We start from the raw sequence: 18589 nt of genomic DNA on the forward strand, positions 1-18589 counted from the left end.
GCAGAATGTTTCTTTCAGTAGGCAAGAGTGTCAACCAAATGTCTTTGCTTATATTTTAAGGCAAAGAACTAGAGAAACAAGCTGGCTGTTGCAACTCAATGGAGGTGAGGTAGTTCTGACATTTAATAAATCAAAAAGACCATCAGGTGTGAGAGCTAAGCCTGGGAAGAGGCACTGTGTAAAAAGGAAGACACACAAGTGAAATCTGAACAGGGAATGAATAGGTGACAGGGTTGAAATTATATCCAGCTAAAATTTTATGTAACGCTTGCGTTGGCATTGATTTTCAACTCTTCTGTTGAGAACTGTGAGGAAGAAATCTGAATTTAATGGCAGAGCTTTGGAGAAATGGACTGAATTGTTGTAGAATTGGGCAGCAAATCAGCAAGACTTCAATTTTCTCTCTAAATGTTTGTCACTTGGTTCCACTGATGCTACAGGTAACTTACAAAAATTAAATGGTTGAGGGACCATTTGGTTTCATTAAATGTCAGATGAAACTTTCTGTTTCTTCAGCTTCCATAATCGGATTCTTTTTCTTCCACATAATTTTTTTTAAAGATTAATTTTTGAAAAGTTTTTAGACTTAGATGAGAATATCAACCAATTTGTTAGTGATGTGTAGGACAGAAATGTGTATAATGATACATGAGCAAGCTGACAAGTGTGGAGTCCAGCCTCATCTTTCCAGTAGCAAGGGTGATACATTCTGAGAAGATTAGGAAGAAAGCAATCCTGAATTGCAAGCAATCCTATAAACCACTCAAAGGTGTCAGTGTGATTTCATCTTCTCTGTACATGGATGGTTAGACTGGAAAACCAGAACTGGGAGTGAAGAGAACACATACTGAAAAAAGATTAAAAGTACATCTTAAATATGTACAATGTCTAAATAACAACTTATTGTTCAATGTCTTTAGCTGATCTGAAGCTAGCACTGAGAGCAGAAACCAAAGCCTGGATGACTTTGTTGGGGAGTCATTGTAATAAGAAGTACCGAACAGAGATGGAGGCAATTTTCACTTTTATAGAGGAAACCGGCAAGAAGTTAAATCGCCGCATCAAGGATCTGGATGATATAAGAATAGCTATGTCAGCTTTAAAAGAGATCAGAGAACTACAGATGTCCGTAGACTCTCAAATTGGGCCCATTGAGGTAGTTAACAGGAATGTGGCATGTATGGGTACTGTTTCAACAGAGCAATTATTTTCTGGGTTAAAGCTTAACAGTGCACTTTGAAAAGGTATGATTTAATGTGTTAAATGTTGGGTGGCTGACCTGTTGTGTTCTGTAAACCTTCTTTGCAGGGAACTCCAATTTGAACAAATGCGAACTTGTTGAGGCAAGAGGTGGTTTAGTGGGTAGTGCAGAAATTGAGTGATTTAGGGAACAGGAAGATGAGAATATAGATATTCAATAAAAGAAAGCTTTTAGTACTTTGTGGAGGAATTTTGTATGCAAAAAGCATTGTTTTTCCTCTTTTTTTTTCTTTAGCTTAGCCCACAGAAGAGGAGAAAGCTAATGTTAGGCAGACTATATGAGAATGTGTGAGAGTGCTTTATCAGCTATATCATGGCTTGAAATAAATATAAACAATTGACTTCCTTAATGTAGTTCACTTACTAGAATACATTTATTGAACATGTGACAATGTAGGGGCTTCTGGTTAAATGGGAGAATTAAAAACAAATAGTAACTGTTTCTCTGCATTCCTGACCAGAGTATGGATTTAAGAATACTATAGTTTGGCAAAATGCACCATTAACTAGATGTTCAGTAGAATTTTTTTTTTCCGAAGACATGTTCATGATTCCTGATGGTGCATAATTTTATTGTCAGGGTTGTGTCCTTATTGTTTTAAAGTAACAACACAGAATTCTTATCTACCAAATAATGACAATTCTAATATTCTGTTTTGGAGATGCAAAAACTGTTTACTGTTGGACAAATGTCTTGCACCTGTGTTTTCTGATTCTGTTTTCTATGAGCTGAGGTAAATCATGGAATGCAGTATATACTTGTATGTGCAAATAATGAAAATGAGCGTGTAGGCCTTCCATATTTTGCAGAATACAGCCAAGAAGGAATGTGTATCTCGGCCTTAGAAGCTGTGAGGGTCTCCCTAGTCGTGTGAAGGAGCAAATACAGGACAAGTAGTTTACAGTGAAAAGCAAAGCTTATCTGGAACCTTCTGTGAAATTGTTGTAGGTAATGAGATGTCTTAGGAGATGACATTCAGGAAGCTCTTGCTATAAGACCTATCTTGGTTTGCCATATGATGTGGAGCCAAGGCAAAAGCCATGGTAGCCAAGGATTCCTAAGTTTCCAATTCTGCAAGCAGAAGCCTCGAGTCCCTAAGCACAAGGAGTCATGCTTCAGATTTTTGAAACGGAGGTTGACATATTTTCCTCATAGTGGGGTGGCAGATAGGTAGTTATGTTTCCATTTTTGCAATTTGTCTGCAATTTGATCAAACTGGAAAATGTAAATGGAAATAATTCCACTTTCTACAAAAATTTTCAGATGAAACTGTTATGCCACAAGATTCATTGCTACCCTACCCTATGCTAATTTACAGTAAGCGAATTTCAGTTGTGTTTTTGTGAAACTTGGCTAAAGGTTTCAACATGTGGAGTGTTTATATGTTGGTGATACAAGTGGAGATCAATGTTGTGAGAAAACAAAGGACCGTTATGTAAATTTTTAAGTAGATTCCTCATTCTGAATGATGAATAGTTATAACATTTGAAATAGTTGCAACATATTAGTTGTGGTAACTTTTGATGTGGTTTCCTAATTCTTTTTCATTGAAAACATGAGGTAGGGCTTAAAGGTCTTTATGGAATAGAAGTTTGTTTCCTTTGCTTGCTTGAAGGCCTCTGCTTAGATGCTTTCTCACAGCTTACCTCCTGTAATATCCAGCTTGGGTCATAGCAGATAACTGAAGATATGCATCAGAAAAATATTCTCATTAAAATGAAGCTAAAACCTGTGGATTTAATGAGTACTTTAACTAGAAATAGTTTTTTAGAGAGGCAGGTTGCACTAGGGCAAATAACCTATCAGAAGGAAGACAGCGATGTGAAAGGTAAGGAGTTAAGGAGAACTAGCTACTTTTCATTTTGATGTTTCTTTGACTTTGGTATTGGTTTGCCAGGTTGTGATGATTGCTATGCAAAAAGAATAGATTTTCTAACAAATTCTCTGTTCTTAAAAATTTTAAATGTTAGCATACATATATGTGTAAAATTATCTTCAGTTACCATTTTGTGTATCTTGATACAACCTTCTGACAGGAATCCTATGCTATGTTAAACAAATATGATCTTTGTGTGGCCAAGGAAGAGACAGAGAAGGTGGACACTTTGCACTACGCTTGGGAAAAACTGCTAGTCCGTGCAAATGAAGTGCAGAATGAGCTCACTGCTTTGCAGCCAAACTTCAGAGGAGAGCTTATCAGCACTGTGAAGACTTTTACTGAAGACTGTGCACAGTTCTATTCAGATTATGATCAGGCAAGTGTTTGTAGTGTATTGTATTAGAGGAGTTTTTGAGGAGCAGTGGGAGCATGGAAAGATTGTAGAGTTGACTAATTAATGGGATGTGCCTCTACTGTCGGAAGAATATGTTTATTCTTGTTCATGTGGTATTTGAGTTTCAGTGCAGAGCAGGCTTTTTTTTTGTATGTGACTGAAGTATGTAATGCTGGTAATCAGATCTTAAAGATTAAGACTTGAGACATTTAGGGTTTATGATAAACAGCTAGTTAGCATGAACAAATGTGAAGAAGATTGGGATTAATGAGAAATTATGTTAGAGTGCAAGAAGTTTTCTGATGTTGGATATAAGTACAAATGACTTAAGCTCTTATATTCTTTCTCAGTAGAATATAAATGAGTCAAGCTGAACCAGTCTTGTATCATCTTCTAAGTAATGCTGATTTTACTTGAAAAAGGAGCTACCATTGCCTAGCTTTTAGACTATTATGAAAACTTCTGTATTAAAAAGACAATTAATTGCCGCCTTTTTTTTTTTAAATTGCTGCTTCTAGTAGGTAACTGTGATCTCTTGGTTCACTTATCTGACATGGGGATGGAATCCCACAGCCACAAAAATGTTTGAGTTTAGCATTTAGAAAATGCTAATAATGCTGATTAGAAATAACTTGTGGCTATTTACACCCTCTAAATATGCCTTTTTTTTTTTTTTTTAGAATGGGCCAATGGTGGTTGGCTTAGAGCCTCAGGAAGCCAGTGACAGGCTTACTATGTTTCAGGTACTGTTAATTCTAAGACATTGCTTAATACTTACTGCAAGTAAACTAACACTGAAGGCTCTGAGAACGAATCGGAGTAGTTGAACTAATTTTCATTGATACACAGGGTTACTGATTGGGCAAAGTCTGTTTTAACTTAATGAAAGCTAAGTTGGTATTTTTTCTATGCATTGGCAAAGAATGCTGGTTAAAATTAGATTATATTTTTTTTAGCAGCAAAGAGAATGCATAGATAATGAGTAAAAATTACTAGAATCAAGTATCCTGATGAGAGCCTACTCTAAAGTTTAGTGTATTTGCCTATAGGCTGTTCTGGTGTTCATTATTGTGTCTTTTCCTCATGAATACTATTCTGCCCAATCTTCTGCCCCTTTTCTCCCTTTTTTAAAAATAATATTAAAGGTTTCCTTTTAAACTGACTATTTTTCCTATTGAAATGTTTTTTTGTACCATGATTAATTTCTCTTCCTGTAATGATGACTTCTAATGGTTTTCCTTTTCCCGTAGTGCTATTCATTTGGCTTCCTACTATGTTCCCTCAGTTATATTGCAACTGACAATTAAATTTTGTTTTTCTTTTATTGCTTAAACAGTAGTAATTCTTACTTCAACCCTTCAATAAAAGAATTACACAGCATACTTGGAGAGGTAGAATTTGCTGCACGCATCTTTCTTCGCTTTGCATGTCATGCTCCACCTCTTTCAAGTGCAAGCTTAGCATTTGTTGTTCTGTCACTGTGCCACATGGAGTAAATGGCCTCCCTGACAACTTCTAAAGATGTGCCTCCAAGCTAACTGGAAGTTAGTTTTCTCATGAAAATTGTTGACAAAACTGTTGACAGTGTAAGTTGCTAGTATCTCCTGTATATCTTTCTAGTATTTACTAGGTTTTAATCACTAATGCAGCTCTAAGCATAATGCTAGATCTTGAATATTTAGTTATTTACTGCTAGTTAGTTTAAACTTTTTCTTTTTCTTTCTTAGAATCGATTTGATAATCTTTTTCGGAAATATATTACTTATACTGGTGGGGAAGATCTTTTTGGTTTGCCTGTTACTCGGTATCCTCAGCTGCTTGAAATAAAGAAGCAACTGAATCTGTTACAGAAACTGTATAATCTGTACAATAATGTCATTGACACGGTCAGTGGCTACTATGATATTCTTTGGTCAGAATTAGACACTGGAAAAATTAACAGTGAACTTCTGGAGTTTCAGAACAGGTGAGAAACTGATGCTCTGCTGTGGTAAAGATGCCTAAAATACTTCTGTTACTTCTTAAATATGACTATAATTGATTAGCACCAATAATCATATCTGAGCATATATTTGTTGACTGAAACATGAAAAATGTGCATTTTAATTGAAAAATATATCCCTTACCAACTTTATTTTATAAAGGAGCCAGTTTAGATTCTAAATGTTGAGGATTATTGTTCCTTAGAGAGCTTCTTGGTTAACTTTTTTTTATGAGATTGGAATATACATTACAATGGCTATTTATTTTGTACATGAAGGGAAATGTCACTTGTTTGTTGTAATATTACTATTCATGAGAGACAGATGCACCCTAGATGTTTAAGGCAAGTTAATGAATTGCTGAACAGTTTTCCTACAAAATGGGATATATTGCATGCATAGAAGCTGAACTTTTCATCGAACCAGGAATCAAACGATTTAAAGACTTAAACCTGCATGTGCTGAGGAACAGGGTTTTTTCTAGAGCACAGAGCAGTGCATATCATGAGCCTCACCAAAAGATGAAATCAGGATGTAAAGTGGTTCAATTGTTTTTCAAGATAGCTTGGACAAAGCGTATTAGAATTATGCAGCTACGCTCCTTAAGGGGAGCCTGTAGGTGCCTGCCCAGCTATCGGTCAATGAAATAGACTGGAAGCAGATTTTCTCACATACAGAATCTTCAAAATACAGGTAACCTGAAGTTGGGAGGTATGTGGTCTGCCGTTAAAACCATATACTGTGGTTAAATGGGTAACAGAAAGAATATTTGAAACTGTTTGAAAAAGCTTGCATTGTTTCTACATAGATGCCGTAAGCTTCCTCGTGGTGTAAAGGAATGGCAGGCCTTTTTTGACCTAAAGAAGACCATTGAGGACTTCAGTGAATGCTGCCCATTGCTTGAGCGTATGTCAAGTAAAGCAATGATGCCTCGGCACTGGAAGCAGATTACGGATCTCACTGAACACAGCTTTGATGTGGAAAGCGAAACATTCAAGCTGAGGAACATAATGGAAGCTCCACTATTAAGATATAAAGAGGAAATAGAGGTATTGTGAAGGAAGAGAAATGGGTGCATGAAACAAAACAATCTGCTTGATTAGTGTAGGAGTAACGGTAGTAAGAAGGAAAACAGAATATTTCTAAAGAAAGAACAGAGAAATAGACTATCACTTCAGCTTTCTGTATAAAATAATGACACCAATATATTGTGGTGTCAACTCCTCTTTCTAAATTATGCAACCTGGCCCAGGAGTTAATTTGTGATGTGCCTTGATTTGCAACATTAAGATATGAAAAAAAATCACTGTAGTACTCTTTTATTCCCCCCCAAAGCTGTCCATATTATGATGTGGTGTACAGGTTATTAGCTATGGTGTTTGTATGTCTGTAGGTCTTTCCATGTGATAAATAGTTGCTCATCAGCCTTACTAGGGTTAAAGGAAATACAAGTTAGATTTGTATACTGGAGACTTGAACCATTCATAGCTAGTTTTGACATTCTATATATTTAAAAGGATATCTGCATAAGTGCTGTGAAGGAGAGAGACATTGAGCAGAAGTTAAAACAAGTGATAACTGAATGGGACAACAAAACATTTATCTTTGCAAACTTTAAAACCCGTGGGGAACTTCTTTTAAGAGGTGACAGCACATCGGAAACAATTGCTGCCATGGAGGACAGCTTGATGATGCTTGGCGCTCTCATGAGTAACAGGTAACAGGAATGGGGGGGAGAGTTAAAAATATCAGCAAGAGGCTTTGTTTTATTGAACAAATCTCTCTTTCACAGAGGAGAAGGAAAATAAAGATCTAGATAAAAACTAAGAGCTTGCTTGTCCTTGAACTGTTCATGGGCTAGTTCTTATTCTCTGTATCCTTCCAATAAGTTCTTTTGAAAGCATGTGGATGCAGTTCAGACATCCTCAATAATCAACTGGACAGTTTTCATCGATGCAAGAAAGTGGTGACGAGCATAAAGGGGAACACTGCCTGGTTGAGGCAGGCTTACTATGGGCATTACAGGCACTGCTACTCTGGCTCCAGTGATAGGTCACTGCCTCATGCTGAAGGCACTGAAATTGCTAGTGAAAATGAGCTTCAGTTTGTCCGGTTTCACGCGCCAAAGCCCGCAGATAAATAAGGAACACAGAACCTGATCATGAGGCAGATGTTCAAAAGCAAGAATTCAGTTGATAAGGTCCTCTGGGAGTCTTGCAGTTTTCAAGATGTTGCATAGTCCTTTTTTGAAACCACTTTACCTTAGAGTGAAATTGAAATCTTGCTCCTATTCAGCTTCTGTGGGATCAGAGCTGTGCTATGCACCATGTGTACAAAGTAGCAAGTTGATTTGGTTTATAGCTGCTAACTAGCTGAATTGAGTCAAGTGCAGGTTTTCATAGATTTGCTTGACAAAGATACAAGCAGCAAAATTATTCCTTATCCTTATGAGTAATGTGGTGGCTTTCAAGAGACTTGTTTCCTTCTTGAAATAAAGGAAGTGTCTTCTTTTTATTTTAGATACAACACACCCTTCAAGACACAGATTCAGAAATGGGTGCACTATCTTTCCAGCACAACAGATATCATTGAGAACTGGATGACTGTGCAGAACTTGTGGATTTATTTAGAAGCTGTTTTTGTTGGTGGTGACATAGCAAAGCAGCTTCCAAAGGTTTTCAGACATTCCTTTTCTCAGTTTGGTTTTCTAATTTTAAGAATAAAACTTAACTGTGGTGTCATAATTGATGCAGTGACATAAACTTCGTTTTTTTGGTACTTAACAAAACTGGTCTTGCTAAGAAATTAGGTTAACAATGCCAACAGAAGTATTGTGTTAGGAAGAATAATAAAATTGTGTGAGCTAGTTGATCTTTTTATTTCTAGATTGTAAAATTAACCAATATGTGTTTAAGTGTTGCGCACAGTAGCAGCCTAGCGTAGTTAGACTAGTTTAGTAGTACCTACCACTAGCCTAGCAGTACCTAGGAATCCTTTTCTTAAACTTTCCTACATAGCTTTTCAAATGAAAAATTAACTTTAGTTTTTAGAAAAAAATCTTCCAATCTGAAGCATGCAATTCAAGCATAATGGGTTTTCTGTCTTTTTCTCTAAGAATGATTGAAAGAGAAAGTAGATAGCAGGCTTGACAGTCAAGTATAAAATAAGCTGTGTTGTGTAAGCAGAAAGATTTGTGTTTTTCTAAGCTGGAAAATCTTTAGAAGTTGGACACGGGGATTACTAGTGGAAGATTATTGGTGACATTACTGGGTGCCAATTCTGCAAGCAAGTGCCTTTTCCCTTTTCTGTCTTCCTTCCTCCATCTCTTCCCTTCCACATTCATCGTCATGTTTAACAGGAAGCAAAGCGTTTCTCCAACATTGATAAATCCTGGGTGAGGATCATGACCCGAGCTCATGAAACACCTAATGTTGTTCAGTGCTGCACTGGAGATGAAATCATGGGACAGTTACTACCACATTTACTAGAACAGCTTGAAATCTGTCAGAAATCACTCACAGGGTAAGATTACTACAAGACTACGGTCTTGGGCAGATGGTTGTGAATTGTGTAACTAGGGAAAGAGCAATTGCTTGAGTACAGTCCCATGGACTTTGCAAAGATCATGCTCTTGCTCTACTATGAGTTCAGTTGAACTGAGCAAACAAGTTAGTGGGATGATACAACACCTCTAAAGAAATTGCTAGCAACTCACTGATAAGTATTTGATTTGTGACTATGCTGTCCCTCACTGTCTATCTCTGTTGAAACCAAAGCTTGTTTCAGCCTAGTTTCAATCCAGAAGGCAGGCTAGATATGTATGTCTTATTTGGACCCTTCATGAATCTGGGAAGAATTCAGTATGAGACACCTAAATAGCAAGTAACAGACTCAATGTAAAAACCTTTTATTTTGGTTTAGTTTCTTTTCTTTTTACTGGTGCTTACGTTATAGCAAATAATAAAAGCTTTCCATGAAGTGATTTTTGATGCTAGAAGAGTAGCTTTAAAGCAGGTGCTTAACATGAAGGTGTGATGGATAAGAATTGTTGTCATTGCCACTGCTAAAAATTGCAGTGATGCACAGTGAGAAATGTGACCTTTAAAGAGGGAAGGATGTGTAAATTAACCTAATTCACTTACCATCTACCCCCTGCCCCCTCAATTTTTTTTTTTTTAAAATGCAGGTACCTGGAGAAAAAGCGTCTTCTATTTCCACGATTCTTCTTTGTGTCAGATCCTGCTCTCTTAGAAATTCTTGGCCAGGCATCAGACTCTCACAATATACAGGCACATCTGCTGAATGTCTTTGACAACATTAAAACTGTCAGGTTCCATGAAAGGGTATGTACTGCCCACACCTCAGTGTGACATTCTTTCAAATTAACCATGTGTGATACTTGTCAAATAAGAAACCTACCTGGGTGCATAGGGCATTCAGCTGTTTTACCAAGCTCATCAACTATTTGATGCTGTGTAGGCTTTCTTCATGTAAGATTTAGTTTCATATCCTCATTTACGTAATAGGAAAACTCTATGTAGAATAGCAAAACAAAAATTTGCACCAGTACTTAGGTTTTAGAAGAAAACACCCAGGTACTGAACTGTCTTATGTGGCTTAATGTAGGCTAGCATCCTCTCAGATAAGCTTTCTGATTCTTTGTGACATACTTGTATCTTTAGATTGCCTGTATTTGTACTTTTTCATTTGTTTTTTGATTGTAAGAAAAAGCATATCTAGTCTCTCACCTGTTTTAGTTATCCTTAATATCCCTTCAAACATACTGTTTGAGGAACTGTTTTCTTATACCCTTTACAAGAACAGATAGCAACAAAAATTTTTCTTTCCCTGTGTATGTATAAATTTTCTTAGAAATTCACTACCTCCCCATGCATTTGAAATTCGTTTGATTGACCATGTTCCTTTTGTGTTTCCATTATTTTTGATTGTAAGGCTGTAAATTTTCTTAGGATATTAACCTACGAGTAATGGTGGAAGGTTTCCTTTATTATGACTGGAAAGTGGATGTTGTCATTTAAACTTAAGTGAAATTCAGGGATTGTCAGTGTATTGGGGTTTGTGTCCTTGTTCAGGTGACAGTGTTTTGTTTAAAGCCTTTCTGCATGCAAGAAGTAATGATTTAATTGTTTTTATATTTCATTTAACAGGTTGGTATAATTTATTACCTAAATAAGTTTAATGGAGTGATGGCAGGAAAATCAGACACTTATGGTAAAGATAACAATAAATTTATAAACACAAATGTTCTCACTTTGCTTTTATTAGATATATGATCGTATATTGTCGGTTAGTTCACGAGAGGGTGAGACTATAGAGCTGACTAGACCTGTAATGGCTGAAGGTAATGTGGAAGTTTGGCTCAATTCTTTGTTGAAGGAATCCCAGCTGTCACTGCATCATGTTATTTGCCAGGCAGTGGTGCACATCCAGGAAACTAGTTTCCAGCTGACTGAATTTCTTTCTACTTACCCAGCCCAGGTAATATTATTGTTAAATCAATGAAGAATTGTTAACAGATATGTAGCATGTTGATGGTTTTTTTTCCCTTGTCTTTGCAATCAGAATTGCAGCCAGTGTTATAAATGTAAAACTGACATTTATCTTAATCACCTCAGTCTTTTAAGTTACAGTTTACATATCTGAAACCAAAAGAAAACTTACCCTGAAGCTCTTGTTCAAAAATAATGCCGAATGCAGTAAATGAATGCAATGGAGTTAACACTGTTTCTTTACAAGCTTAATACTTGACTGCTGAAGGAAAAGCAGTAAAACTGTATATTTGTTTATATATTCAGAAAGACACTATATATTGGTAAAGATTTGGAGCAGAGGGTAGTGCTGAGGGAAAATTATTTCCTTAGTAGAAGCTTCTTCACTTGTGATCAGGAATGTTGTTGGAGAAGGAAGAAAGGGTTTGTGAATTATTGAAAAATTTTAAATTGAAGCATTAATTATTCACTGATTAGTTATTAATTATATATCAAGCATATTAATTATATATAGTATTTATATATGCTGTAAATTATATTGAACAGTTTTATCAGCAGTGCACTGTAGCCAGTATCTACAAGGTGGAAGTGTGGACTTAACTATGTTTATGAATGGAGTTGGGACATGTAAAACAAAAAGCATGGGTTGAATGACCTCTATGTGGATGCATGAAAAAATCATTTTAAACAAATAGTAGCAGAACCATTTTTTTAGTTTATCTGTGTCTGTGAATGTACATTTTGGGTGAAAGAGAAAAGATTATGAAGCATATACTTTTATGTTTCCTAAGGTTGGGTTGTTGGGGATCCAAATGATTTGGACAAGAGACTCAGAAGAAGCTTTGACTAATGCCAGGTATGATAAAAAAGTTATGCGAAAGACGAACCAGTTTTTCCTGGATCTTCTAAACATGCTGATAGATATGACAACAAAAGACCTTAGCCCAGTCGAGCGAGTTAAATACGAGACATTAATCACTATTCATGTGCATCAGAGGGACATTTTTGATGGTCTGGTAAGTATGGAAAAATTTACAATGAGTTATGAGGTGGTTTCCACATAAAACAGTGTGAAAGGACAAGAGGAAAATATTACTGTACCTATGAACTCCTGCTTCTTAAGCTAAACATTTAATTTCAGGACTGTAATGATTATGTGACCTGGAGTATTATAAAAATGCTGATGTTGCTTCAATCCATGTCTTAGTTTCCCTTTAAGTAATTCAGTGGGTTTTTTGCCCCACAAGCTTTAGCAGAATTTTATAATACTTTGTATTGGCCTGCTTAAGTTAGATGCCTCTGTTGCCTGATCAGTTAGGGACTTCTTTTTCCTTACACATTGTGTTGCAGGTAATTGTCCTTTCTCTGGACTACATTGTGAGTTTTGAGGAGTGAATACATTGAAGGTAGAGTTATAGTACAGGAGAAAGTTTGAAGTTGGTTGAAGCAGATATCCCCTCTGTTTTTGTTTCAATAGCATACCTAATTATTACTTAGGGGTTTATTTATTCACTTCACACCTTCTCATGCTGCCATAGGATACTAAAATTAGGAAAATGAAAGCATTTACTGCTTAATCAAACTTAAAAGCTAGCATACCCTTTTACCTATAGGAAGCTCTGGACCTGACTCTGAAATTAAGCTGAGAAAAGAATTACTGAGGTTTAACCCATTGCTGATGGACACCTATCTTTTCATTGTAGAATCAGTTGTTTCAAGTTATAATCATCTTATGTAAAGTATAATTTTTAGATACAACCTGTAGGGCATCTTTTTTAATCTTGTTTTAATATTCAGTTGATCAACTTTGAATTACTTCCAGCTCTGTTGAATTTTTTTTAACTAATATCTGCACCATGCCAGTGTCTTGAAATACCTTTTTTCCAATTTGCATGTGTTTCCATGCAATTCTCATGATGTTTTTTAAAATCAGGTATCGCATTACGTGCTTCCTACTCATATGTAAAAATAAAATGGTAGAGATGAGTAAAAGAAATGACAGCTTTAATGTTAACTGAACTTAATGACTTTTGTTTGAGACTTATGGACTGTTCATTTGTATTTAGAATTTTGACACACTTGTCTAAAGCCTGAAGTTCCTTTGCCTTAGTATGGGTTTCAGGGACAGCACTAACACATTAGCAATTTTTGTGGTAAAAAAATCAAGATAGGGTCTCCACTATTCTTGTGTAACTAGCTGTTCTTTCTGTCTTTCATTGTGATTGCAGTGCTGCCTTTGCAGTACTACTAAGATGAGGTAATACAAATGCAAAAGTAAATGTTAACCATGAATATCACAGCCTTTTTTTCCCCTCTTTTCTTAGTGTTGCATGCATATCAAGAGCCCTACAGACTTCGAGTGGCTGAAACAGTGTAGATTTTATTTTAATGAAGACTCTGATAAAATGATGATTAAGATCACTGATGTGGGTTTCACATACCAGAATGAATTTTTGGGCTGTACTGACAGGCTTGTCATAACACCTCTTACAGACAGGTGAAAAAGACTGATTTTATTTCTTTATGCTTTGATGCCAAACCTAGGCTTTCACAAGAGCAATTTACTCATTCCTTTTGGATGCAAAATAGATCTCTGCAGAGTTTATCCTTCACAGTCTTATCAAAGTCAATAATTTTACATGGAAGGCATTAATATTTTAGTTTCTGTGCCTTACAATATGAGTAACTTCCAGTTTAATTTCTGCCACATGGCAAGATTCTGCCTTTGATCTAGAAGGTTTTTGAAGGAATTGCAGTCCTGTTAAGAGAGGAGCCTACCTACCTAACTGGAACAACACAAAGGATGCTTTATAAGCTATCATTGGCAAAATAAAGGGCATTGGGTGGGTTTGGTTGGTTGTGGGTTGGTTTTTTTTAAACCATTCCATACAGCAAATTCTAGAGCATCTCTTTAGATATAATCATTAGCTGGTGTTTTACTGCATTAGGCATACAAGTTTCATTTATGAAAATGGGATGCACTGTATGATCAAACTTAAAGGTGGATGAGAAAGGAAAGGTTAGCTGTCTTTCATTATTGTACTCTATAGTATAATGTAGTTAAGAACTACTTCAGTTGAAGTAATTCAGGAACTAAGCTAACCAAACTAGATTAGGCAGCATCTCTGTATCTGCTTTCTTCCCTTCTTGTGATCTTTCAGGTTGTTGATTATTGAGGTTTATCTGTTCTTCCACTTTATGTATGAGGAGATGAACCTTAATATTACCTGCATCAGAGGCTGAGTGAAGGCTTTTCCTTCTTACTGATTTAAATTGTAATTAGAGGCATGTAATTTCAGCAGTTTCCTTGTCTCCTTATAGCAGACCTTCCTCATGTAACACACTTGAGTAAGTTTCTCTGGCTGCAGGCTGTTAAGTGATGATAGCCTGTTGCCTTTTAGATGTTACATCACTTTGGCTCAAGCTTTAGGCATGAGCATGGGTGGAGCACCTGTGGGACCTGCAGGAACTGGAAAAACTGAAACCATCAAAGACATGGGACGGTGCCTTGGAAAATACGTAGTGGTCTTCAACTGTTCAGACCAGATGGATTTCCGAGGACTTGGGAGGATCTTCAAAGGTAAGATGTTGGCCGAAAGGGTCAACTGTATCCTGGGGTGCGTTAAGAGCAGCATAACTAATCGGTCAAAAGAAGTGATTGTCCCGCTGTACTCAGCACTGGAGTGGTCTCATCTCAAGTACTGTGTACAGTTTTGGGGTCAACAACATAAGAAGCATATAAAAATAATAGAATGTGTCCAAAGGAGAGCAACAAAGATGGTGAAAGAACTAGAAGGCATGATTTACAAGGAACAGCTGAGTGTACTAGGTTTGTTCAGCTTGGAAAAGGAGGAGACTGAGGTGTGCCCTTGTTGCTGTCTACAACTTCCTCATGAGGGGGAGCGGAGAGGGAGGTGCTGATCTCTGGTGTCTGGTAATAGGACATGAGGGAATGGCTTAAAGCTGTGTCAGGTGAAGTTCAGATTGGATATTAGGAAAACTCTTTTCACTGAGAGTGTGGTCAAGCACTGGAGCAAGCTCCCCAAGCAAGTAGTCAGGCCCCAAAGCCTGTTGGTGTTCAAGTAGTGTTTGGACAACACTCTTCGATATATGGTTTAACTGTTGGGTAGCCTTGTGTGGAGTCAGGAGTTGGACTTGATGATCCTCATGAGTCCTTTACAACTCAGGATATTCTGCGATTATATGATTCTATGGACTATGTGAAAGTTACAAATGCTAAGAGAACATTTTTATAAAGCAAGGTCAACAAATAATCAAAGGTGGTTTTCAGCCTTTTAATAAATACAAGTAATTAATATCTTATGATTGTAAAATACATTTGCAACATGGTCTTCAAGGAATAGAAGTGTCTGAAAACATAAGACAGTTTATGGAAGGATACAGAAAGACACTTGAAATAATTGAGGATGGCAAGTACAAAAAGAAAAACCTGTGAAATTTATTTCTGAACTGGTAGAATGTGTTGGGTTCTGATTTCAGTATTTTGTCTCCTTCAAATGTCAAAGTTTTTATCAGTTGAAGGAAGTGCATGAACAGTGCTATATATGTTAAAAACAATTGGCACAGCTCACTGATGTTAGATGCAGTTGACTTTTTGAGGCACCAGAAACTGATACCTCTCAGTCATGGCAGATGTTGAATTAGAGATCAAGTGGAGGTCCTTGACTCTTGTATTGTTGCAAGTGACTGTGTTGATGATTTTTTTGTTTTGTTTTCCCCAAAATATACGAGGAAGAATGCAGTTGTGGCACAGACTGACCCCTAACTTCTTTCCAGGTGAAGTCAACTTTATTGTTTGTTTTAATCTGTGCGATAAGCTATTGACAACCCATCATATTTTCATAGACTTACTGCAGGGATTTTTTCTGGGGGGTAGGGAGGACCAGTAAAACAGTCAAGATGCTGAGAGAAGGAGCAGAAATTGAAGGATGTAGTATCCTAGACAAGCTTGAGGACTTTTGGAATTTTGCGACTTCTTGCTTAAAAAAGAATTAAACTCTTCTCCTTGTCTCTTTCCCAACCCTCAAAAATCATTTTTTTTTTTTCCTGAGGTAGATTAACCTGATTTTTGGCTTATGAATTGCACCAAAAAAGGGTTAACAACGTAATGGTCAGATGCTTAGTTGCTTTTCTCTTTGAAGGTCTTGCTCAGTCTGGCTCCTGGGGTTGCTTTGATGAGTTCAATCGTATTGATTTACCAGTACTATCAGTAGCTGCGCAGCAAATTGCAGTTGTGCTGACATGTAAGAAGGAACGTAAGAAAAGCTTTATTTTTACTGATGGTGATAATGTGGAAATGAACCCAGAATTTGGCATCTTTCTTACTATGGTAGGTATTCAGTAGGTTTCTGTTATGCCAGTGTTGATTGTACAATAATCGCTTCTAACCTGGTGTGTTAAGTGTACTTGCTAACTCTTATTGTCACTCAGCTCTTAGAACTCACTGACAGTTTGAGAACATTGAGTGTTACTACAAAGACAGTTTACAGGCTCTTGTTTCAATGACATCAAGCACATGTAATTAACAAATGCAGCCAGTGTTGTAAATACAAGTTATCTCAATGTCAGATTAATTGTGCATGCTGCATTCTGGTAGTACAGAGAAGTGGCCATAGAGATATAGATAGAAGTAGCTGGTAAAAACAGGACATATAAGGCTATAAATACAGATTTGAAGTGTTTAGGTGGAACATATTTCATACCTCATGGATGTAAGAGAGGCTAAAATACTGTAGAGATATGGTGGTAAATCTGCATGGCAATTCATTTTTACATGTGATTTAAAGCCAAAAAGCTATTTTTGTCTAACCAGGTTACACGTGCCTTTACTGATTCTTCTGTTTGTGCAAGTTGCAGTCAACTTCAAAACCTGTTCTTCTCTCCAGAATCCAGGATATGCTGGACGGCAAGAACTTCCTGAAAACTTGAAGATCAACTTCCGTTCAGTGGCTATGATGGTTCCTGATCGTCAAATCATAATTCGTGTCAAATTGGCTAGTTGTGGTTTCATTGCTAATGTTGTATTGGCAAGGAAATTCTTTACGCTGTACAAGCTGTGTGAAGAGCAACTGTCAAAGCAGGTGATTATTTTCATATGAGGAGAAATTATCTTAGGGGAAAAATTATATGTGATGTCACAAATTACTGTTATCTACGTGAAGAAAATGGAAAAGTTTGTGTTCACTAAGTAAGCTAAATGACACTTGCAGTTTAGTAGTGCAACCCTCTGCTGCCCTGGAGGATTAACTCCTGCTACAGGTTATCTTACAAGAATGGGACTGTCATTCGGAACACTGCTTATTATTAAGATTTAGCTTTAATGAATGGTGATTGTTGAGGCAAATAAAGGGCTTGTATATTAGTCGGTCTTATAGAATGGTTTGAGAGGCATTTTGTTTGTGCTGCCTGTGCTTGTTTAGGTGTTTCTCAAATAAAGTCAGTTTCCAAGGTCCACAGAGAATTCAAAATAATACTGCTAGTTTATTTCTTAATAGTCCTTGGGAACCTTATCTTTGTTCAAAGACTTGTGATGACATTTCTTTTTTCTGTCACACCTTGCAGTTTGGTAGATGGTAGCAGAGGTGGGGAATGAAGTCTCCCATAGTCATACAGCCAAAGACTAGTTGTTGGATATTAGGAAGCATTTGTGCCACATGTACCACTTCTTATGCAAATCCATATCTTAAATGACAAATAAGAATTGTTTCATCCCTGTTAACTGGGGGAAGATTTTCTCAAACTTTGCATATCTTCTAGGTGCATTATGATTTTGGCTTGCGGAATATATTGTCAGTGCTACGTACATTAGGAGCAGCAAAAAGAGCAAATCCCACAGATACTGAATCTACCATTGTCATGCGTGTGCTGAGAGACATGAACCTGTCTAAACTAGTAAGTTCTGAGGGCCTGGTAAGTTAAACTGCACTTTGGAGCTATGTGGGTTTTCTTGGAAATACAATTTAAAACTGTTAAGGTGATCACTAGAAGATTGGATGTGGCCTTTACACTGAAGATAGCCTGGAAATGTTCCATTTTCTGGATGGACTTGGGTACTAGTTTTGGCTGGGATGGACTTTATTTTCATTGTAGTACCTTGTATGGGGCTGGGGAGGGAGTGAGCAAGGGGCTGTGTGGTGCTTGGCTGCCTACCTGGCTTAAACACCACCACCTTGAATTGTTCAGAATTGTTTTTACATATTTTCCTTGCTACCTATAAAAATAAGTGACCAAAGAGAAGTCTATATAGTAACCTCTTTAGAACCTTTGACCTGAAGTATTTAGTCAGTCTTTTCAAATAATCCTTATCTGTAGTAATGAGTACCATCTCATCTGTCTTAAATAGCTAACAGAACCTCTTCTGTTGCTGTGATACTTCATCTCTTTTATTATCTTTTTTTACACCTTAGACAAATAATTTCCTATTTGTATAAATGTTATTGCTAAAATCTACTTTAATAAATTCAGTCTGTATGTTAGTGGTTTATTTTCAATAGCTTTTGATTATTGGCAGCATCATATGATCTCCTCCTGCTGTGTCCTGCT

General features: G+C 36.8%; 1 protein-coding gene across 1 annotated transcript in view; it reads left to right on the top strand.

Moving 5' to 3' along the window:
• DNAH5 (dynein axonemal heavy chain 5) overlaps positions 1–18589 on the top strand; it is a 138913-nt gene that overhangs the window by 39448 nt on the left and 80876 nt on the right. The window contains exons 24-39 of the mRNA XM_052781603.1: positions 921–1156; positions 3298–3516; positions 4215–4277; positions 5262–5500; positions 6325–6565; positions 7034–7233; positions 8037–8190; positions 8875–9038; positions 9703–9859; positions 10803–11015; positions 11818–12042; positions 13351–13523; positions 14428–14606; positions 16189–16376; positions 16933–17127; positions 17804–17938. Coding sequence (XP_052637563.1) covers positions 921–1156; positions 3298–3516; positions 4215–4277; positions 5262–5500; positions 6325–6565; positions 7034–7233; positions 8037–8190; positions 8875–9038; positions 9703–9859; positions 10803–11015; positions 11818–12042; positions 13351–13523; positions 14428–14606; positions 16189–16376; positions 16933–17127; positions 17804–17938 — 2981 coding nt within the window. The remainder of the gene's footprint in view (positions 1–920; positions 1157–3297; positions 3517–4214; positions 4278–5261; positions 5501–6324; positions 6566–7033; positions 7234–8036; positions 8191–8874; positions 9039–9702; positions 9860–10802; positions 11016–11817; positions 12043–13350; positions 13524–14427; positions 14607–16188; positions 16377–16932; positions 17128–17803; positions 17939–18589) is intronic.

The sequence above is a fragment of the Harpia harpyja genome, chromosome 1 (assembly GCF_026419915.1).
Source record: "Harpia harpyja isolate bHarHar1 chromosome 1, bHarHar1 primary haplotype, whole genome shotgun sequence".
Lineage (NCBI taxonomy): Eukaryota > Metazoa > Chordata > Aves > Accipitriformes > Accipitridae > Harpia > Harpia harpyja.